This window comes from Microcaecilia unicolor, chromosome 3 (assembly GCF_901765095.1).
Source record: "Microcaecilia unicolor chromosome 3, aMicUni1.1, whole genome shotgun sequence".
NCBI lineage: Eukaryota > Metazoa > Chordata > Amphibia > Gymnophiona > Siphonopidae > Microcaecilia > Microcaecilia unicolor.
The window spans coordinates 502,891,612-502,915,565 of NC_044033.1; the positions used below are offsets into that span (position 1 = coordinate 502,891,612).

General features: G+C 48.2%; 1 protein-coding gene across 1 annotated transcript in view; it reads left to right on the forward strand.

The window, feature by feature from the left end:
• MDN1 (midasin AAA ATPase 1) overlaps window positions 1–23,954 on the forward strand; it is a 548,987-nt gene that overhangs the window by 67,556 nt on the left and 457,477 nt on the right. The window contains exon 10 of the mRNA XM_030199093.1: window positions 17,871–18,064. Coding sequence (XP_030054953.1) covers window positions 17,871–18,064 — 194 coding nt within the window. The remainder of the gene's footprint in view (window positions 1–17,870; window positions 18,065–23,954) is intronic.

Sequence of the window (23,954 nt, forward strand, 5' to 3'; positions counted from 1 at the left end):
CATGGAACCTTGTAGTATAGTGAGACATACTTTTTAAATTCCTCAGTGGCGTTCCTTGGGGGGGGGGGGGGGCTGGCACCCGGGGCGGATCGCCGATGCGCCCCACCCCCCAGGTGCAGCGTCCCCCCCCCCCCCAAAAACAGGGCGACGCCCCCCCCCCCCCCCCCGGTGCACGCCGCTGGGGGGGGGGGGGTGCTGCGCGCCTGCCGGCTCTTCGTTTTCATGCTCCCTCTGCCCCGAAACAGGAAGTAACCTGTTCCGGGGCAGAGGGAGCATGAAAACGAAGAGCCGGCAGGCGCGCGGCACCCCTCCAGCGACGTGCACCCGGGGCGGACCGCCCCCACCGCTTTCCCCCCCTCCCCCCTTGATACGCCATTGAAATTCCTCTTTCAGAGAAAAGCTAGCAAGAAAAAGGCAGAAGCAGGTAAGAAGCCCTCTTTCTGGGAGGGGATTGCGTTGGTGAAGGAAAGAGTAAGACTTCATGTTCTTTGGCAGCTGCTTTTTCTTTCTTCCAGTGGTCCGCAAATTTCCCCGGAAATTCGATAGGAAATTATTTGTATTTTAGGAAGTCGTATAAGACTTTTTTTTTTTTTAAATTTGAGAAGTATTTCAATACATAGAAACTGGTGTTTAGTTGATGATTTTACCTTTACTGTACTTAGAACTTCAATTGATAGGAAATTATTTATATTTTAAGGAGTCATTCATTTATATAGTAGAATTGTTGGAAACTTTTTTTTTTTTTGCTGTCTTTTGCTAGTTAGGAATTTTTTTTTTTTTTGCTCTATTTGCTACCCATTTTCTTCATTTAAGGTGGGTGGGAAGGTTGTTTGGTTTTAGAGGGCGAATGTATTCGGTATGAAAAAGGTGGTGGTTGATTAGAACACCTTGTTATCAATTTAAACTGGGTTGATTGTAATTGGCTTTTGGTTAGTGTATTCCTTGCTGGTTATTGATCTGTTTAATGTAAAATATTGAAACAAAATTCAGAAAAGCAACAAAAAAAAGGGAAAAATGTAATAGAACTCCCCCCCCCCCACCTTATAAAACAGACAAAAGTCACAACAGTTCAAAATAAAAAGATAAGTCAAGCAAAGAAGCAACACCAAAAGAGCATAAAGGAGTTCTGACATAAAGTAACAACATAACTAGAGGCAAGTGGAGTGGAGGAGTAGCCTAGTGGTTAGAGCACCAGTCTTGACATCCTGAGGTGGCTGGTTCTTAAGAACATAAGAGCAGCCATCTGATGTCAGGCTTGCCGGTCTATAATTTTCTGGATCACCCCTAGAACCCTTGTTAAAAATTGATGTCTCATTGTCTACCCTCCAGTCTTCAGGTACTATGATTTTAACGACATGTTGCATATTACTAACAGCATATCAGCAATTTCATGCTTGAGTTCTTTGAATACCCTTGGATGTATGCCATCCAGTCCAGGTGATTTACTACTCTTTAATTTGTTAATTTGGCTCAGTACATCTTACAGGTTCGCTGAGATTTCTTTCAGTTCCTCCGTATCATCCCCCTTAAACTATTTCCGGTACAGGCAGATCTCTTACATCTTCTTGCATAAAGAGAGAAGCATAGAATTCATTCAGTTTCTCTGCTATGGCCTTGTCCTCCCTGAGCGCCCCTTTTGCTCCTTTGTGATCTAACAGTCCCACCGATTCCCTCACAGGCTTTCTGCTTCTGATGTACCTGTAAAAGTTGTTACTGTGAGTTTTAGCCTCTGTAGCAAGTTTCTCTTCATATTCTGTTTTAGCCTTCTTTATTAGTAACCCACCCAGAGTCAGGCGATCATGCCTCTATTCTGGTGTTTAGATAGATGGTGTTGGGAGTGGGAATACAGGGTTTAGGGTAGGGGGAAGAGCACAATGGGAGACGGGGAGGTTGGCAAAGGTTGGGAATTGGGGCTATTTGAATGATGAGATCATAGTAGGTGCTCTACTTTAGTGGGAGTTAACAGTTTTGCATTGATTGTATTGTGTACATTGGGTATATTTGTGGTTTAGATTGGTATGTCTGTTTTACACTAACAGTATAAATATTTAACTTTAAATGTTAAAGGTTTAAATTCATCCTGGAAGCCCCAGTTACTTTATAAAGAATTGCAGAGATCAAAATGTGGGGTTGGATGTATACAGGAGACTTGTAAGAGACCCAGAAGTGCTACCCCAATATGTAAGAGGCACTGATATGTAAGCTAACAGTAGGCAGAGGTACTTGGGCTGACTGAAAATTACTATATAGCAATTACTCTGGATACGTTTCTAGGGGATGAGTGTACCTCTTATTTGGCCTTAGGCTTCTGTCAGTCTGACTACCAATGAAAGGAAAAATGCCACAACTGGGAATATATTATTTATTATAGATATAAAAATAACAATGTGGTGCAAAATGCAAAGCAAGTTACGAAAATAGACTTGTACTAGTACAAATATAGATTATCACTAAGACATATATATATATATATATATATATATCTGATCAGCTAAGTAACTCTTTATACTAAGATTATACAACAAAATAATAAAGATCCTAAATAGATTACACACACACCCTTAGCAGCGAGTTATCCTACTGACCACGTCCTGAAAAACCAATCTTTCACAGACAAAATCCTTAGACTAACTATCCCGACTGTAGGTAATAAATCTTGCTCCCTAACCCTGCAGTCTGTATTGCAGACTTTCAGTGGATGAACAATTGGATTCCACCATTTAGACTCTAGCAGAATTCTCCCTGCGAGTCTTAAGTCCAGGAATAAAGTCCAAGGTCTTGACTCTGTATATCGATTACACAGCCTTTTTGATGTAAGGCTTCAGTGTTGCAGCGGAACTGACCTTGTCAGATTATTACAAGGAAAGTTTAGTTCCCTGGTGTGTTTAGGAAAATCAGTCTTTTTGGCATCTCTCAGAACAATCTATCCGCCAACAAGTCTTCTGTTCTTCTCCCTTCTCCTCTCACTCTTCAATCCAGCATTGACATCTTTCTGGGTCAGGTAACACCTATGGACCAATCACAAATGGTGTAATTCTGTCCAGCAGAATTCATGGGCATGAAGAGAGGCCTTGTTATGTGGAAAGAAACTCTTTATCAGTCACGAGGCGGATGGTAGCAACCTCTCTCTTCATTCACATAATCCTGGAGCTATTTGCCCTTTGTGAGGTAAGCTCCTCTGCTCTTCCCAGGAGATAACTGGAGGCTAGTTTGCAGTAAACAACGTGTCATGGGTATGCCAAGCCAGTTTCTGATAGTTTCACATGTATTCAGGGCACAGGCTGTAGAATCCATATTAGTTATAAAAGAATGGTTCAGGCTTCTATAGGCCTCAGACCAGCAAAGGTGAGACAGCAGGAAAAATACCCTTACAGACTCGCCTTGCCCCAACATCCGAGAGAGTGTTGAACCACAAAAGTCTGGCACAGGTTTATTGTGCCTCTAATACAGTTAAAAGAAAAAAAAAGGGGGGGGAGGGCTGTTGCCAATAGTAATTGTAGCTTCTGTTTCTTTTCAATTGGAAAAACTACATAAGGATAAAGGAGGGAAGTACATCTTTGTAAAAGGCTATTTTGACCCATAAAAAAAAAAATCAAAAACTAGAAGTCAAACTAAGAAAGTTCTGTTAGGGATTTAGAAGAATGCCAGCAAGCAGGGACAAGAAAGGACCCAGACCTTAGGGAATTGCAGGCTGCAAGGGGATGATTAAGATCGTTACAGATGGAGGAACAGAACTTCTTTGAATTGGGTAAAAAAAGGTTTCTCCGAGGACAAGCAGGCTGCTTGTTCTCACTGATGGGTGACGTCCACGGCAGCCCCTCCAATCGGAATCCTTACTAGCAAAGTCCTTTGCTAGTCCTCGCGCACCCGCGGCCGTCTTCCCGCCCGAAACCGGCTCGAGCCGGCCAGTCTTCTTTCGTCCGCACTCGGTACGGCTGTGTTTTTTGCCGTGTCGAGCCCCGGAGAGTCGACCTCGTGCGTCCGTTGTTTAATCGACGTGTTTTTTCTTCGGAAAAGTTCCAAAATAGTTTGGAAAGTACTCCGCAAACCCCCTTGGGTTTCGTTTGCCCCTTCCCGTACTTCCAGTCTTTGCCCCGGTAAGTTTTCTTTCGTCGTCGGGGTAGGCCTCTTTTCGGCCTCGGTCGAGATTTTCTCCCTCAAAGTTTTTGGTGCTCAAATTCGTCATTTCGGATTTTGATTTCGCCGGCGTGATTTTTCCGCCCATGACATCGAAGCCTTCCAGCGGCTTCAAGAAGTGCACCCAGTGCGCCCGGGTAATCTCGCTCACTGATAGGCACTCGTCGTGTCTTCAGTGTCTGGGGGCCGAGCACCGTCCTCAGAACTGTAGTCTGTGTTCCCTGTTACAAAGGCGGACTCAGGTAGCGAGATTGGCCCAGTGGAACGTTTTGTTCTCGGGCTCTTCGTCGGCATCGGCACCGGGGGCATCGAGTGCATCGACGTCGTCAGCGTCCAGACCTTCATCCTCGGCCGCCAGTGCATCGAGTGCATCGAGGCATCGGCCCTCTGCATCGGCGCCGAGACATCGGATAGCTGCATCGACGTCGGTGGTACCGGGACCTCGTCTGCTGATGTCGTCGGACGGTGGTGCATCGTCAGGAGTGCAGGTGAGGGCTGTCCATTCCCCTGCTGGTGGCGGTGAGCCTTCGGGTGGGTCTCCCCCTACCCTGAGGGCTCCTGCGGTACAGCCCCCCCGAGATCGACCTCCTTCGACCTCGGCCCCGAGGAAGCGACGGCTGGATTCTACGTCCTCCTCGTCGGTGCCGGGGAGCTCCGGTGACATGCTTCGGAAGAAGTCGAAGAAGCATCGACACCGGTCACCTCCCCGCGTCGGCACCGAGAGCTCTGGGTCGCCGAGGGAGTCGGCACCCAGCAGGCATCGGCACCGAGAGGACCGCTCACCCTCTGTTCAGGAGGTGTCGATGCGCTCCACTCTGGACAGCCCGGAACAGCCTCCACGCCCGGAACAGGTTCTGACGTCGACGCCTGCATCGACCTCCATGCCTTTCTCTGCAGCCGCTCTGAACGACAGCCTCCGGGCCGTTCTCCCAGAGATTCTGGGAGAGCTGTTGCGCCCTACCCCTCTGGTACCGGCGGTGCTTGCGCCTCCGGTACCGTCGAGCGTGGCGCCGGCTGGTCCATCGCCCGGGGTGAGGTCCCTGACGTCGGTACCGCGTGCGGTGCCGACTGCGGCCACCTCCCAGGAGGGCTCCCCGACTACGTCGGCGGAGGGAGCTTCGCCGATGCGGGCGAGGGAGTCTACCTCTCGACGCCCCCATTGTGGACGTGGCTCCACGGAGTCGAGCCGGGCGAGGTTGCAGACACAGGTCCGTGAACTTGTGTCTGACACCGAGGGTGAGGCCTCGTGGGAAGAGGAAGAAGACCCCAGATATTTCTCTGACGAGGAGTCTGAGGGTCTTCCTTCCGATCCCACTCCCTCTCCTGAGAGACAGCTTTCTCCTCCCGAGAGTCTGTCTTTTGCTTCCTTTGTCCGGGAGATGTCTACGGCCATCCCCTTCCCGGTGGTTGTGGAGGACGAGCCCAGGGCTGAAATGTTTGAGCTCCTGGACTATCCTTCTCCACCTAAGGAAGCGTCCACTGTTCCCTTGCACCATGTCCTGAAAAAGACATTGCTTGCGAACTGGACCAAGCCACTAAGTAATCCCCACATCCCCAAGAAGATCGAGTCCCAGTACCGGATCCATGGGGACCCAGAGCTGATGCGCACTCAGTTGCCTCACGACTCTGGAGTTGTGGATCTGGCCCTAAAGAAGGCTAAGAGTTCTAGGGAGCATGCTTCGGCGCCCCCGGGCAAAGACTCTAGAACCTTAGACTCCTTTGGGAGGAAGGCCTACCATTCCTCTATGCTCGTGGCCAAAATCCAGTCTTACCAGCTCTACACGAGCATACACATGCGGAACAATGTGCGGCAGTTGGCGGGCTTGGTTGATGCTCTCCCCCCTGAGCAAGCCAAGCCTTTTCAGGAGGTGGTCAGGCAGCTGAAGGCGTGCAGAAAATTCCTGGCCAGAGGGGTGTATGACACCTTTGATGTTGCGTCCAGGGCCGCTGCTCAAGGTGTGGTGATGCGCAGGCTCTCATGGCTGCGTGCCTCCGACCTGGAGAATAGACTCCAGCAGCGGATTGCGGACTCGCCTTGCCGTGCGGACAATATTTTTGGAGAGAAGGTCGAGCAGGTGGTAGAGCATCTCCACCAGCGGGATACCGCATTCGACAAGTTCTCCCGCCGGCAGCCTTCAGCATCTACCTCTACAGGTAGAAGATTTTTTGGGGGAAGGAGGACTGTTCCCTACTCTTCTGGCAAGCGTAGGTACAATCCCCCTTCTCGACAGCCTGCGGCCCAGGCTAAGCCCCAGCGCGCTCGCTCTCGTCAGCAGCGTGCGCCTCAGCAAGGCCCCGCGGCTCCCCAGCAAAAGCAAGGGGCGAGCTTTTGACTGGCTCCAGCAGAGCATAGCCGACATCCAAGTGTCAGTGCCGGGCGACCTGCCAGTCGGAGGGAGGTTGAAAGTTTTTCACCAAAGGTGGCCTCTCATAACCTCCGATCAGTGGGTTCTGTAAATAGTCCGGCAAGGATACACCCTCAATTTGGCCTCAAAACCTCCAAATTGTCCACCGGGAGCTCAGTCTTACAGCTTCCAGCACAAGCAGGTACTTGCAGAGGAACTCTCCGCCCTTCTCAGCGCCAATGCGGTCGAGCCCGTGCCATCCGGGCAAGAAGGGCTGGGATTCTATTCCAGGTACTTCCTTGTGGAAAAGAAAACAGGGGGGATGCGTCCCATCCTAGACCTAAGGGCCCTGAACAAATATCTCGTAAAAGAAAAGTTCAGGATGCTTTCCCTGGGCACCCTTCTCCCCATGATTCAGCAAAACTATTGGCTATGCTCTCTGGACTTGAAGGATGCCTACACACACATCCCGATACTGCCAGCTCACAGACAGTATCTGCGATTTCAGTTGGGCACACGCCACTTCCAGTACTGTGTGCTACCCTTTGGGCTCGCCTCTGCGCCCAGGGTGTTCACAAAGTGCCTAGCTGTGGTAGCAGCGGCACTTCGCAGGCTGGGGGTGCACGTGTTCCCATATCTCGACGATTGGCTGGTGAAGAACACATCCGAGGCAGGAGCCCTGCAGTCCATGCAGATGACTATTCGCCTCCTGGAGCTACTGGGGTTTGTGATAAATTATCCAAAGTCCCATCTTCTCCCAGTGCAGAAACTCGAATTCATAGGAGCTCTGCTGGATTCTCGGACGGCTCGCGCCTATCTCCCAGAGACGAGGGCCAACAACTTGTTGTCCCTCGTCTCGCGGGTGCGAGCGTCCCAGCAGATCACAGCTCGGCAGATGTTGAGATTGCTGGGCCACATGGCCTCCACAGTTCATGTGACTCCCATGGCCCGTCTTCACATGAGATCTGCTCAATGGACCCTAGCCTCCCAGTGGTATCAGGCTGCTGGGGGTCTAGAAGACGTGATCCACCTGTCCACGAGTTTTCTCGAATCCCTGTATTGGTGGACAATCTGGTCCAATTTGACTCTGGGACGTCCTTTCCAAATTCCTCAGCCACAAAAAGTGCTGACAACGGATGCGTCTCTCCTGGGATGGGGAGCTCATGTCGATGGGCTTCACACCCAAGGAAGTTGGTCCCTCCAGGAACGCGGTCTACAGATCAATCTCCTGGAGTTGCGAGCGATCTGGAACGCTCTGAAGGCTTTCAGAGATTGGCTGTCCCATCAAATTATCCAAATTCAGACAGACAACCAGGTTGCCATGTACTATGTCAACAAGCAGGGGGGCACCGGATCTCGCCCCCTGTGTCAGGAAGCCGTCAGCATGTGGCTCTGGGCTCGCCGTCTCGGCATGGTGCTCCAAGCCACATATCTGGCAGGCGTAAACAACAGTCTGGCCGACAGACTGAGCCGGATTATGCAACCTCACGAGTGGTCGCTCAACTCCAGAGTGGTGCGCCAGATCTTCCAAGCGTGGGGCACCCCCTTGGTGGATCTCTTCGCATCTCGAGTGAACCACAAAGTCCCTCAGTTCTGTTCCAGGCTTCAGGCCCCCGGCAGACTGGCATCGGATGCCTTCCTCCTAGATTGGGGGGAGGGCCTGCTGTATGCTTATCCTCCCATTCCTCTGGTGGGGAAGACTTTGTTGAAACTCAAGCAAGACCGAGGCACCATGATTCTGATTGCTCCTTTTTGGCCGCGTCAGATCTGGTTCCCTCTTCTTCTGGAGTTATCCTCCGAAGAACCGTGGAGATTGGAGTGTTTTCCGACCCTCATCACGCAGAACGAAGGGGCTCTTCTGCATCCCAGCCTCCGGTCCCTGGCTCTCACGGCCTGGATGTTGAGAGCGTAGACTTTGCCTCTTTGGGTCTGTCAGAGGGTGTCTCCCGCATCTTGCTTGCTTCCAGGAAAGATTCCACTAAGAGGAGTTACTTCTTTCTGTGGAGGAGGTTTGCCGTCTGGTGTGACAGCAAGGCCCTAGCTCCTCGCTCTTGTCCTACACAGACCCTGCTTGAATACCTTCTGCACTTGTCTGAGTCTGGTCTCAAGACCAACTCTGTAAGAGTTCACCTTAGCGCAATCAGTGCATACCATTACCATGTGGAAGGTAAGCCGATCTCAGGACAGCCTTTAGTTGTTCGCTTCATGAGAGGTTTGCTTTTGTCAAAGCCCCCTGTCAAGCCTCCTACAGTGTCATGGGATCTCAATGTCGTTCTCACCCAGCTGATGAAACCTCCTTTTGAGCCACTGAATTCCTGCCATCTGAAGTACTTGACCTGGAAGGTCATTTTCTTGGTGGCAGTTACTTCAGCTCGTAGAGTCAGTGAGCTTCAGGCCCTGGTAGCCCAGGCCCCTTACACCAAATTTCATCATAACAGAGTAGTCCTCCGCACTCACCCTAAGTTCTTGCCAAAGGTCGTGTCGGAGTTCCATCTGAACCAGTCAATTGTCTTGCCAACATTCTTTCCCCGTCCTCATTCCTGCCCTGCTGAACGTCAGCTGCACACATTGGACTGCAAGAGAGCATTGGCCTTCTATCTGGAGCGGACACAGCCCCACAGACAGTCCGCCCAATTGTTTGTTTCTTTTGATCCCAATAGGAGGGGAGTGGCTGTAGGGAAACGCACCATATCCAATTGGCTAGCAGATTGCATTTCCTTCACTTACGCCCAGGCGGGGCTGGCTCTTGAGGGTCATTTCACGGCTCATAATGTTAGAGCCATGGCTGCGTCGGTAGCCCACTTGAAGTCAGCCTCCATTGAAGAAATTTGCAAAGCTGCGACGTGGTCATCTGTCCACACATTCACATCTCATTACTGCCTGCAGCAGGATACCCGACGCGACAGTCGGTTCGGGCAGTCAGTTCTTCAGAACCTGTTTGGGCTTTAGGATCCAACTCCACCCCCCGAGGGCCCTGTTTGTTCTGTTCCAGGCTGCACTCTCAGTTAGTTGGTAAATTTTTTAGGTCAATCTCAGTTATGTCCTCGCCGTTGCGAGGCCCAATTGACCATGCTTGTTGTTTTGAGTGAGCCTGGGGGCTAGGGATACCCCATCAGTGAGAACAAGCAGCCTGCTTGTCCTCGGAGAAAGCGAATGCTACATACCTGTAGAAGGTATTCTCCGAGGACAGCAGGCTGATTGTTCTCACAAACCCGCCCGCCTCCCCTTTGGAGTTGTCTTCCCTTGTATTTGTATTGCTACATACTGGACTGGCCGGCTCGAGCCGGTTTCGGGCGGGAAGACGGCCGCGCATGCGCGGTGCGCGCGGGTGCGCGAGGACTAGCAAAGGACTTTGCTAGTAAGGATTCCGATTGGAGGGGCTGCCGTGGACGTCACCCATCAGTGAGAACAATCAGCCTGCTGTCCTCGGAGAATACCTTCTACAGGTATGTAGCATTCGCTTTTCGTATAATGGCATGTAGTCTTTAAAAGCTGGCAGTGTAAAGATAATAATTAGAAAATTAGGAACAAACAAGGGAAGGAATTACTATCAGGGGAAGCCATAAGATTTGTGGAATTTTATCAAGAACTTTATACCTTTGAATATAATGCCTCTGAGGCAGATATGGGCTCTTCCTTCAAGAAGTGCATTTGCTAAAGCTTTCAGAGGATTCTGAGGGTAGGCTAGAATCTCATATATGCCCAGAAGAAATGTTCCAAGTTATGAAGGAATTGAAAATTGGTAAGGCACCTGGAATGGATGGCTACACAGCTAAATTTCATAGGGTATTTATTTAAAATTATTTAGTTAATCCGCTAACTAATCTATTTAATGCTTCTGGAATTGATGGTGAGATCTTTGGGGGGGGGGGGGGGGGGTTACTATTCTCTCCAAAGAAGGGAAAGACCCATCAGTATGTGTCACATATTGGCCTATATCCCGTCTAGGTATTGATTTTAAACTATTCACCAAAGTGCTAGCAAATAGGATATTGTTAATCTTGTCTGACCTTATTCATAGTGACTAGCAGGATTTGTCCCAGGTAGGTTAGTGGTGGACAATATTTGAGTGCTAAATTTGATTTCCTGCTGGTATGAGTCTTCTCAGTGTCTGTTGCTGCAGAGAAAGTGTTTGACAAGGTCTATTGGTCCTATATGTTTAAAGTACTAGAGAAATTGGATTGGGCCCATACTGGATGCAGTGGCTTAGATAAATCTGTAGAGACTGTTTGAGATGTCTAAACAATAGGGCCGCACGCGTATAATTTTAACGTGGTAATGGTTAGGGTTACCATATGTCCGGTTTTACCTGGACATGTCCTTTTTGAGGACTCGGCCAGGCATATGGGCGGGTTTTGCCAGATTGCCCATTTGTCCGGATTTGCGGATGAAAGGCCAGGCTGGTGGACAGACGGGCCTAAGGGTGTTCTATCCTCCCCTCCCCTCTCTTAGCTTACTGTAGTTCCCTAGTGGATAGGACACTTTTAAGGGGTGTGATAGGGGTGGTGGTGTGGGGGTTGGGGCATGTGTCCTTTTGTTTTACTTAGGACAAATATGGTAACCCTAGTAATGATATTAAGCTTCCTGCTTCTCTCTCACTCACTCGCTGTCTCTCTCTATTTCCTTTTTGCAGCATATTTTTGTCTTATGCTGTCCCCCCACCCCCACCCCATGCACTCTGGTATTTCATTCTCCCCCCACCTGGCAGCCCTCTGAACTTGCCTGTACAGTCAGCAACTAAGCACATACTGCTTCTCCCTGGACAGATTCTATCTTGCAGCCACACAAGTGAAGTGACTCCCCGATGACGTCACTGACCCGGAACCGTAGCAAAGCATGAATTAAAAGGTCATTTACATACGTGCCCCATGCAGGCTTCCGCTCCCTGGGGCAGTATAAATATACAGTAACACACCGCCCCTAAACAGTTTTTTTTTCTTTCTGCATGACGGTAAAAGACCCGCGATCTCGAACTACATTTCTCTTCAGTAGTTTTTCTTTTTCAAACGAGTGTACGCTTATTTGCATAATTCCTTCACTTAAAGAATTTAATCTAGCAGCGATTTTCTTCCCTGCCATGTCCCCGAAGCAGGGTTTCAAGCACTGTGTAGCTTGCCAAGGGAAAATGTCTAACACAGACCCACACGAACTACGTGTGCTGTGCCTAGGAAAAGCACACCTAAATACAAACTGCAAAGACTGTGCCAGCATGCTCCCTCACACACATAAGATCAGAGAACTAAAAATGAGAGCTGTTCCCGACTTACCTCAGCACCCCACTCCAAGTCAGCTGGGTAAGACATCGGCAACCAAAAGGAGAGGAAAAAAACGTGGAGAGTGTCCTTTCCCTGCTAAATCAACAGCCTGCCCAGCAGCTGTTTATCTCTCCTCAGTCTCTGCCACCACAGATCACTGATTCAGTTGTCGGTGCTGAGACTCAGCTCCAGCATACGCCCCCTGGTTCCACAGGGCGGGTTCTATCTCCTCCCAAGAGAGCAAAGATGATCCTGGAGCCACAGCCTGCCACTGAACCTCTGCATCGACACAGAGCTCATTCTCGTCGGCACCATCACTCTCGGCACAGAAGGAGCTCTCCTCCCTCCCCTCGGCACCGACACAGCTCCTCCCATTCTCATCATAGAGCTGGCTCCTCCCACTCTCATAGGAACCGATCCAGCTACTCCTCCTCACACCAGCATAATGCTTCTTACCAGCAAATTTCTACTACTTCTTCTCCCTCACAGGATCACTCCAGTACAAAATGATCCCATCTCTCTCTCCACAAGGAAGGCAAGAGGTAGGGCATGCTATGTCTCCCAAGAACCCCTCAGATTTGATGGCAAATCTGCCTCAGGGTAATCCATCTCCTCCCTTCCAAGTGTCTCACTCCAATCCGGACATTCTTCAGTTGCTTAAGGATTTTTTATTGCATGCAGAATCAAATCCAGCAGCCCTTACATTCTCAGCTGCCAGTGGAACCATCCTCATGCGCTGGTCACCGCAAGCGCTCTTCCTCGGTCTCTACCTCCAAATCCATGGCGGCGGAGATTTTCTTCAATTACAATTCCTCTCCTCTGCATCCTTAGATCCAGTCCAGAGCTTCCTCCCTGGATTACCAGTCAGACCAGGACGCAGCCCTTCCATTACACGATGTCCTGACGGACCAACATAAGCTCATCTGGACAACTCCTTTTTCAGCCACACCTACGAAAAAGAGCTTAGACACAAAATACAAAGTCCAGGACACTTTAGGCTTTGGCAAACCCCAATTGTCTCATCAGTCTATAGTAGTCCATTCAGCCATGCTTATAAGAGCTCACGAGACCATTCTAATTTTCCACCCACAAAGGACATGAAACTCATGGACTTATTGGGCAAATGGATGTACCAAAATGCCATGCTCAATGCCCACATAGGGCTGCACATCTTTCATTACACCGACTACCAGTTCACCATACTAGAGGCTCTGTTGAAGGTAGTGGATTCCTTGCTGGCTGCAACACAAACGCAGCTACGGCCGGCCCTTCAAAATCTGAACGAGTGTGCAACCAACTTAATACGTGCGGCTCATGATTCCTATGACACATCAGTGAGAGGTGCAGCGATGGGCATTTTGGCGCGACGCCTCGCCTGGCTGAAGGCTTCTGGTCTCCGCGAGGACGTGCACAACAGAGTAGCGGACGCCCCCTGCACGGGCGACAGTCTCTTTGGTGATCAGGTCAAGGACATCATTGACAATATCAAAAAGGATTTCACAACCTTGGATACCCTAGAGGATGACAATCTCAATCAGTCCAGATCCTCGTTTCAGCGCTCATCCTTTGCTTCCTCAAAAAGGAGATATAACTCTCGCAAGATATACTCCTTCAGTAGGTACAATCCTAACTACAAGTACAACAACAACAAACCGAATAGATCTCAGCAATCTAAAAAATCTTTCAGAGAGCAGAGAACTCCTAAACCGCCGACCCCTATGGCGCCCAAACCCTTATCTTCTTTTTGACCAGCTGCCAGAAGACTGGCCAGTGGGGGGCCATCTTCAATAATTTGCTCCACAGTGGCCCCTTATCACATCTGACAAGTGGGTCCTTTCCATTGTTCAACAGGGTTATTGTCTTCATTTTCAAGACCATCCCCCACAGACGCACATTGTCACCTCCCACATTCCTCCCGCTCACCGCCAGGTTTTTCAGGAGGAAATTTCCCGTCTCCTGCAGATCAGGGCCATCGAACTGGTGCAGGAGGCACAGCGAGACGCAGGATTTTACTCCAGAATTTTTCTCATTCTGAAAAAGGACGGAGGGCTACGATCTATCCTGGATTTAAGATCCCTAAACAAATATCTCAAAAAAGAAAAGTTCAGAATGACAACCCTCCAGACCATTCTTCCGCTACTCGACCAACATGCCTGGTCGGTATCTCTCGATCTTCAGGATGCATACTTACACATTCCTATCCACGTTTCGTCCAGAAGGTACCTCCGTTTCCAACTGGAATCTCAGCATTACGAGTTTCGGGTCCTACCTTTTGGCTTTTCCTCAGCACCGAGAGTCTTTACAAAATGTGTCATCACCATCATATCATATCTTCGCCAGCAGAGAATAACAATTTTTCCTTATCTGGACGATTGGCTCCTTTCTGCGGCCACGGTTCACGAAGCCGTCCAAGCACTCCAGAGAACCACGTCCCTGCTAACGCTCCTGGGCTTCCTCATCAATTCAACCAAGTCTCAACTTTGTCCAGTCCAACACATCCAGTTCATCGGAGCTGTATTGCATACACCTCGCATGCTGGCGTATTGGCCTCTCAGCAGAGCCCTACAACTCCGGTCTCTCATCTCTCAGCTGACTCCGCTATCCCAAACCACAGCTCGGGTGTTGCTAGTCCTCGGACACATGGCGGCCACAATCCCGGTGGCACTCCTAGCAAGATTGCCCATGAGACACTTGCAGTGGCATCTCAGAGACCGGTGGATTCAAGCTCTCCACCCGCTCTCCGCCAAGATACAGCTTTCTCTCAAACTAAAAGCTTCTCTACAATGGTGGACCCATACTCCACATCTTTTTCAGGGTATGCCGTTCCGCCCCCCCCCCCCCCTCAATTTACCTAACCACCGATGCATCCAAACAGGGGTGGGGAGCTCACATGAGCTCTTACAAAACTCAAGGCCTCTGGACCCCCGAAGAGGCCCAGCACAGCATCAATCTCTTGGAACTACGAGCTATCAGACTGGCTCTGTAAGCGTTTCGCAGTCACCTGTTTCAGCAGCAGATCCATGTCCGCACCGACAATCAGGTAGCGATGTACTACCTAAACAAGCAAGGGGGCACGGGATCCCGACAGTTATGCAGGGAAGCCCTTCAAATCTGGCATCTGGTTCTAACACTCCAATCCACAATCTCAGCATCTTACCTGCCGGGTGTGCAGAATGCCTTGGCGGATTCACTCAGCAGAAAGCTACAGCCTCACGAGTGGTCGCTCAAGAGCACTGTTACGCACGATCTGTTCAGCAGGTGGGGGCAGCATCTCATCGACCTGTTCGCGTCCCCTCTCAACGCCAAATGTCGCAAATTCTGTTCAAGTTTCCCAGTCCGAACACAATAACGGAAGACGCCTTCCAGATTCCCTGGACAGAAGGCCTTCTCTATGCGTTCTCTCCGATTCCACTCATTTCAAAGGTACTCCAGAAGGTGAAATCGGAAAGGGTGTCCCTCTTGCTCATCGCCCCACATTGGCCGAGGCAGGCATGGTTCACGTTTCTTCTAAACCTCACCCTACGGCCTCCACTTCCATTCCCGCTAGAACCGGACCTCATCACACAGCAACAGGGCACCCTTCATCCGGACCTTGCATCCCTCCACCTCACGGCTTGGCTACTGGGTCCCAGTCAAACATGATTTTTTTCCCAGGGCGTCCTCCAGGTTCTACTAGCCTCCAGGAAACAATCCACCTTAAAGTCTTATGGCACAAAGTGGCAGCGATTTTCTACCTGGTGCTCTCATTCTAATCTATGTCCGGATACGGTGACTATATCCCGTGTCTTCGATTACCTTCTCCACCTAGCCAAATCTGGGCTATCTTATTCGTCAGTCTGACTTCATTTGGCAGCTCTCTGTGTTCCATGATCCCGTGGACAACTTGACTCTCATGCAGCATCCTGTGTCCAAACCGGCCTCGCTCCCTCCCTCTTCCAACCAAACAAGCATCAGGCCGCCCGTCCTCCCTCCCAGCACCAGGGCCCCCCTCCTCCTTTGAAATTTAAAAAGCGTACCGGGTTAAGGCAGTGTCGGCAGTGGCAACGAAAAGTATGTTCTTTGTTCGGCGTGCCTTCCTTTCTGTCTCTTAAGCTCCGCTTGAGAGACAGAAAGGAAGGCACGCCGAACGAAGAACACACGACACCGCCTTAACCCGGTACGCTTTTTAAATTTCAGGGAGGAGGTGGGGCCCTGGTGCTGGAAGGGAGGACAGGCGGGTGGACTGATGTTTGGTTGGAAGAGGGAGGGAGCGAGGGAGGCCGGCTTGGTACTCGGAGGGAGGGAGAGTGGGCGGACCAGCGACGGCGTGCGTGCCAAGGGAGAGGGCTCTGTGAGCCCTCTCTGGCACGCGTGCCATAGGTTCGCCATCACTGGTTTAAAGCATCTGCTAACTGTAGAATTGATAGTAAATTAATACCATTGAGCCTTAATTCCTAATTAACTGGGAGTTATCTATGTATTAATAGACCCCCTGAAGGCAGGGAAGAACCTCTACATCAGGAAATCCAAGCAATCAGGAGTAGAGGCTGACCGAAAGATGAATCCAACACTGAAAATGGTGTGCGGTAATACATTTATATCTAAACACACAATTAGCATGTGATAATCTAGACCACATAACAGGCAACAGATAAATAACAGGTAAAAGAAAATGTAAATATGAATGAAAATGTGTCGTCATAACATGAATACAGGCATACAAATATAAGAAGCATAGCAGCATGTATAATATATAAATAATAAACCATTATATAAAAGTAAAAATTATGATAATGTGGAACATCCAATTAGTGTCAATATATGAGGCTTGCAATAGAATTTCCAAAATCATATTGATATCATTATTTTTACTTTTTATTATATATAATATATAATATTTTTATGTCTTATGTGCTAATTGTGTGTTTAGATATAAATTACATTTGTATATTATTTTCCTATGTTTTTAGAATTACTACCAGTCCCCTGATGTAGGCGTTTTATTGTGCTGAAACACGGACCGTGTCGGGTCCTTCTGTAACAGCAACAATAAAAGTATTACTGCACACCATCTCCAGTGTTGGAGTCGTCTTTCGGTCAGCCTGTACTCCTGTTTGCTTTAATAGATCCTCTCCCATGGTCCTTAGTCTGGTCATTGCACATAATGGGTTTGTGGCCACCAGGTGTGTATTTTGATTCACCATGACTTGCTTCCCCCTTCTCCACCAAATTCTCCTGTGGATGGCTCATGCAGCCTCTGCTGCACCCATTGCTGACCCAAGATGCGGAAGACTCAATATGGTATCGAATCACACCACTGTAGACATAAGAGTTCTGTGTAGTATTAAAAGAAAAAAGAAAAAAACACTTGCATTGCTAATCTGAGTTTATTTATTTATTTTTGTTACGTTTGTACCCCGCTCTTTTCCACTCATGGCAGGCTCAATGCAGCTTACATGGGGCAATGGAGGGTTAAGTGACATGCCCAGAGTCACAAGGAGCTGCCTGTGCCTGAAGTGGGAATCGAACTCAGTTCCTCAGTTCCCCAGGACCAAAGTCCACCACCCTAACCACTAGGCCACTCCTCCACTCACAAGCTCATATTACATCTATATATATATATATATATATATATATAACACTCACCCTCAACGTTCTATTGTCTGCTGACGTCACTGAAGCCAGTTCGTATGTTCGAAGCTCTGAAGCCACGAAAATCAGTCTGTGGGCCCCGCCCTCGCGTCAAACGTTATGACATTGAGGGCGGAGCAGATTCTCACCTCCAACGATCTACTCAGGCCACAAACTCCGGATTTCCACACTGTAGCTCTGCTCGGCCCTTGCGTCAAAACGCGATGACGTCGAGGGTGGGGCACGAAAACCGCCACGCGCCACCCACACAGAGCTACAACGGAAACAGCAGCGGTGCACGCCACAAACCAGGTAAAACCGCGACGAGCCATACAGCCATGAAACCCTTGCTAGCGCCCGTTTCATTGCGCTCAGAAATGGGCCTTTGTTTACTAGTATTACATATTACACATATTTGTGTAATATGCAGTGTCTTTCTGAGTGATATTCTGTTTCCAAGTTGCATCAACTAGCTGCTGTTGTAGTTCAACTTCACTATATATACTTCTGTTTGCCTCTACAGGTGCTTGTGAAGAGATACCCAAGTCTTAAGGTCACCTCAGATCGCTTGCTAGAAATTTACATTCAGTTGACTGGAGACAAACATCAGAGGCAAAATGGTGATACTGTTGGAAGAGAGCAAGCAGCTGACACCATGTTGGAGCAGATTAAAGAGGAGAAAGCGCCAACCCTAGAAGGAAGAGGGTTATCTCTCAGGTGGTTAACATTAAATACAAATTTTCATAAAATAGGTATTTTATTAAATATGATTTAAAGTACAGGAAGTATTCATGTTTAAACTTAAAAAGAACTGAGGCAACTTTGTGCTTCAGCTTGAAGCTCTTTAGCATAGGGAACACAGACCTAGCAAAGCTCACTCATGCATAGCATGTTGGAAGTGTTTGCCATTATAGTGATGACCCTTTTACCAGCACAGGAGTGATTTTTTGTGTATCTTATGAGGTTTCCTTTCCCCACGCTTTCCTGGGTGGCAAAGAGAGCTGAAATTGTTTTGGTAGAACATTTGCAAGTGGTTAGGGAGGAGAAGGCATAAGCTGAAATAAATTCACTGAACTACTTTGGTTTATGCAAAGACCTATTTGTAATATATCATTTGTCTGATAGAGAGGATAAAGCATATTCATGCAAATCAGCAGTCCGATCCAGGTTTGCTAAAATTGCCCTGATGTGATGGGGAAGTTTGTATCTAAAGCAACATGTGGGTGCAATCTATAACTGAAAAGGGGGTTTCTTTAGCGTCCCTCAGGACCTGCCCAGAATGACTGTTGGGTTATGCATGCCTACCAGCAGGTGGAGACTAAGAAGACTGATTGTGAGGCCGCCAATAAGAGCTGTGCTCGGCCCCCTGGAAACATCAGTATTCTCAGTCTGGAACAGGTGGTAGATGAGGTGAGCCCCTTGCTCTCAAAATGTCTGTTTTGTTTTTTTAATTTCTAATTTCTGCTAGCTCAGGTAGAAGTAGACACTCCGTTCACATAAGGATACAATATGTTTTTTGTTTTGATGGGGGAGATGGTCTCAATAATTATTGGGATATGCTGATCTTGGCGGTAACAGTGAAGGACACACAAGCAGGCACATATTGGCACAGGTCCCTTGAAAAAGCAGTAGTGAAACTGGCACCTGTCGAATGCTCAGTTGCTGAATATTATGTTTGCCTACTTCAGTATATCTCCTACATAGCAAAGGGTGGATATCCCTATCACATAAAAGAAGAAAAATTATTATAAAAATTATTATAAATGTTAATGCAAACGCAGAACTAGGCAGGAAAAGGTTTTTTGGTCCGTGATGATCTGAGTCACAGACGGGATCTCCATGTGTTTTAAACTGCTATTGAGCAGCATATGCCAGTGACTATTGAGACTATTTCCCCCATCAAAACAAAATACATATTGTGTACTTTATGTGAACGTACTGGCTACTTTTGAGTTGAGGTTTTCGTGAAGCAGTGAGTAGACAAATTAAGCCATCAGGTAGAAGTACATATTTTTTTTACTCAGACTAAAAAGATTGAAGTTTTCTTTTGTGTCTTATACATCTGTGCCCTATTTTGGTTATCTGCTGGCTGAGGCTCGCGGGGGTTCTCTAATGCCTTGGGGGTGGCTGGGTCTCTCCTCCCTCCTATCCTTGAGATTTTCCCTGTATGCCTGTGGACTCGAGTGGACTGTGGTCCGTTGCTGGCCTCAACTCCTGAGGGAAGGGAGTTTGTGGAGCCGCAGGGAACGTACACTATGTTAAAAGAGAGAGAATTCACAGTGCCCTGCTGTTTCTTCAGCAGGAGGGTACAATGGGTATAGTCTGCTGTCGTGGCTGACTCCCTGCAGGGGCTTGGGGTTTGTGTAGGGACCCTCTTTCTTTCAGATAGAGGTCCCAGTGTTTTTTTTTCTTTTCTTCTGGTGGTGAGGTGTTTACTGCCGCCTGGGTTTTTTTTTCATTTGGTGTGGCGTTGATTCAGCTTGGAGCCGCAGGGTTCTGTTAAAAAAAAAAAAATGGAAGTGGACTTATCGGTTTCAAGTGGTTTTCAGTGGTAACGATTTTGAGTGCGACGTTAGCTGCTTTCTGCACCACTTGGTTTTAAGTGGGGAAACTCTGCCATTCTGTATAGGTTTGACGCTGCAGAGGAGCAGCCCAGACCTTTCTAGCAGTGGTCTGCTCTCATTCATCGGCCTCTTTGGCAGTGCTGCGAGGACTGTCTGGGGAGGGGGGAAGATTTCCTCTGCTTTTTGTGCTGCTAATGTGAAGGACGAACAGCCCTTGCAGAATGAGAGGTTTGAGTGTTAGGGGGCAGACTCTTACTTTCTTTTCAGTTGCTTTATAGTGGAGGCAATGCAGGGCACAGACTTCCACGTTTTGTTTTTGTCAGGAGTGGGAGGCTCCTGTGCTGTGTTTTTTGGTTCCCAGTGTGGGAGGAATTTTGCATGTCAGCCAACCCCTTTCCTTGCATCGAGGCTTCCAGATTCTAATACTATATAAATGTAAAGTGTAAATAAAACAACCTCTGGGTAATAATTCCTTTCTGACTGGGTCCCTTCTGACGGCCAGCATCTGTATGATGATATTTTCTCTGTAATCTGAATGGGGTGAGGAAACATTCAATATTTTCTCTACAGTCTGAATGGTGGGAGAACAAGATTCAATTTTTTTTCTATAATCGGAAAGCTGCAAGGATAAAATCTAATTTTTTTTTTTCTAGTAAAGCTTACTTGCTGACGGTGTCTTGTTTGCCTTCCAGAATCTGACTGATGTACAGACACAAGTTATATTTTCTTTAGTCTCTATATAATGCCAAATCGAAATCTATTTGTTTCTTCATATGGTTGTTGTATAGCACCTTGAATTCTCTGAGGACAAGCAGGCTGCTTGTTCTCACATGTTCTTTTTTTTTTCCCCGCAGTGAGGTGCGGTTCAGTTTTCTGCTCGCTCCTCTCTCAGGCCCAGGAAGAACTTCGTTTTTGACTTTGGCATCTGAGTCCTGGGCTCATCCTCAACCTCCACAGGGAAGGAAATAGCCGTAACCATTTCCCGGAAAAAAAGAGGAGAAGGACAGACTCTCCGGTGGAGATAGCCTCCTTTTTGGTGGAGGGGAAGGTTCAGAGGGAATCCCGTAGGACTCATCAGAAGAGAAGTACCTGGAATCCTCATTCGACTCCCACGAACGCTCCTGCTCACTGTCGGATAAAACCTGAGTTAAGGTGCTTCGACACTGGACCTGCCTCGACGCCGAGGAACGATGTAATCTGTGGCGATGGTGAGAGACCGGTGCCCGGTCCGACTGCGGTGAAGCTCCCTCAACCGATGTCGAAGGGGAGTCGACCTGGGTGGTAGTCTACGCAGATGCCGCAGTCGGAGACCTCACCACCCGAGAAGGGTCAGACACCGCTGCAGCAGATGGGTACAGTAGGCACAAGCACCCCCGACACCGAAGCTGACTGTCGCAGTAGTCCCTCCAGAAGCTCTGGAAACAAGGCCCGGATTCGTTCGTCGAGAGCTGTCATCAGAGAAGGCTGCGGGGCTGGTGGAACGGGCTGCTAGGAGACTGCTGCGTTGGCATCGGCACCTCCTGTATCGATTTGTTGTCCTTGTAGATTTTTTTTTTTCCAGCTTGGGATCTCAACCTGGTTCTCTCAGTTCTTAATTAAATCTCCTTTTGAGCATTTCCCGGCTTGCTCTCAAAAGTATTTGATACTCAAGACAATATTCTTGGCGGCCATTGACTCTGCTAGGAATTACAAGCGTTTTCCTGCTGATCTCTTTTTTTTGGGAGGGGAGGGGGGCTTAAGGAGTGGGTGGTTTTGTGACCTGCTCCTTCTTTCCTTCTGAAAGTCCTTTCCAGATCTCATTTAAGACAAACAGTAGTTTTGCTAGTCTTGGGTTCCTTCTCTCGATCGGAAGACCAGTGCCACCTGCATAAACTGGATGTCAAGAGAGTTCTGAAACAATATTTGCACTCCACTGAGGAGTTTAGATGATTAGATCATCTTTTTCCTCTAATTGGGGGATCCCGCAAAGGACTTGCAGTGTCTAAACCCACCAATTCTAGGTGGCTTATAGAGATGATTGCTTCTGCTTACTCTTCTTTCCAAGAAGCCAGTTCTGGAGGGACTGAAAGCCCATTCTACCAGCGGGCAGGTGACATCATGGGCAAAGTGTTTTTTGGTTCCTCCTTTGGACTTATGTAAGGCAGCGACATGGTGGTCTTGGATTCTTTTCAAAACATTACAGGCTGGATGTGTAGTGTTGTCCAGATGCGGTTTTTGGAGCCAGATTGTTAGGGTCCCTCCCTTAAATGTACTGCTCTGTTACATCTCATCAGTCGCATTCAGGGCCAGTGCGGAGGGACGCTAAGGAAGGAGCAATTAGGTCTTACCTGCTAATTTGCTTTCCTTTAGTCCCTCCGGACCAGCCCAGATCCCTCCATTACCAGTACCATCAGTCACATTCTGGGCCAGTCCAGAGGGACTAAAGGAAAGCAAATTAGCAGGTAAGATCTGATTTTTCCTTAACTGAGATAGGTAGCGAAGCACTATCTGTTACGTTGTTACGTTCCCCATAGCATAGTGGATGGTTTAAGGTTTGTACTCTTATTCTGTTACATCTGGGAAATAAAAACAAAAAAACCCAAACAAACGTATGACAGCATCTCAGTTTCTCATATTTTCTGTATCTCTGGGGCTGTTCTTAGTTAGGCCTTCTCTTAGCCTTGGGGAACCATAATGCTTATCTTTTATTCTTCTACAGTTTCTCGTACTGTATACTTGGGGCAGGTCTCCTTCAATATTTCATACTTAGAGGAATACATGTAATGCTTGTTATTTGCTGTTAAGTGTATTTTGCATTGACAGTTTCAACTCAAACCATTTTAGTGAGATCATGGTTTCCAATTTTGTTTCTCTCCATACCTGGAGTATCAGTAGCCTTTCTCTAGGCGTTGGCAGGGGATTTATAGCTATCATTTCAAACCAAAGCATTTTTGTGGGCTCATGGTTTACACTTTTGTTTGGAATCGGCAACCTTTCCCAAGGCGTTGACAGGGGATTTCTAGCTATCACAGCTTGCATTCACTTTCTCTAGTTGTTTATCATTTTTCTTCTCCTTTGTGACTTCATTTCTCTCAGCATTTAAAGCAGCTTTCTGCCTTCTTGTTGTTCTTGCTGTCTGAGATCCTCTAAGTCTCAATTATACAGAGGCTTGACGGTGCTTTTCTCAGCATGCTATCGTGAGTCCTCACAGTCTCCTATGACAGTTTTCTCGCATGGCTTAGCCTCGCAAGACGTTGCTATCTTCAGCATTTCTCTTACGTTCTTCCTCTACTCTGTTTAACCCTGCCTGGGTGAGATCCTACAGGGCGGGAAGGACGCACCAGGCAAACCATTACATCTTTCATTCTCTGTCAGCCACATTATTTGCTGCTATTTTTGATTTTTCTTTTTTTTTCCTGAATCCTACAAGATTCCTGGTGGCTTTGTAATGAGTTGGGACTTTCCAACATAAGGTGTTAGGCATTTATGCAGATTTAATCCGGTGGGATTCGCAGAGTTGTTGATTTTCTTCATCTCTAAAGGGCAGTTAGCTTCCTGTATCTGTTCTTTCCCAAGAGTTCTGAGTCAAGGGGTTGCTTTCCTCCTGGGAACTCAGCTGCTTTCCCTCCAACAACTCTATTGTGACTTAGAGGTTGTCAGGACTGAGGGAGTTCTGCCTAGCCTTCATTCACTACTACTACTACTTAACATTTCTAAAGTGCTACTATGGTTGCGTAGCGCTGTACAATTTAACACAGAAGGACAGTCCCTGCTCAAGGAGCTTACAATCTAAAGGACAAATGTAGGGGCAGTCAAATTGGGGCAGTTTAGATTTCCTGAATAGGTATAAAGGTTAGGTGCAGAAAGCAATATTGAAGAGGTGGGCTTTGAGCAAGGATTTGAAGATGGTTAGGGAGGGGGCATGGCGTAAGGGCTTAGGAAGTTTATTCCAAGCATAGGGTGAGGCGAGGCAGAAAGGGCGGAGCCTGGAGTTGGCGGTGGTGGAGAAGGGTACTGAGAGGACGGATTTGTCCTTTGAGCGGAGGTTTCGGGCGGGAACATAA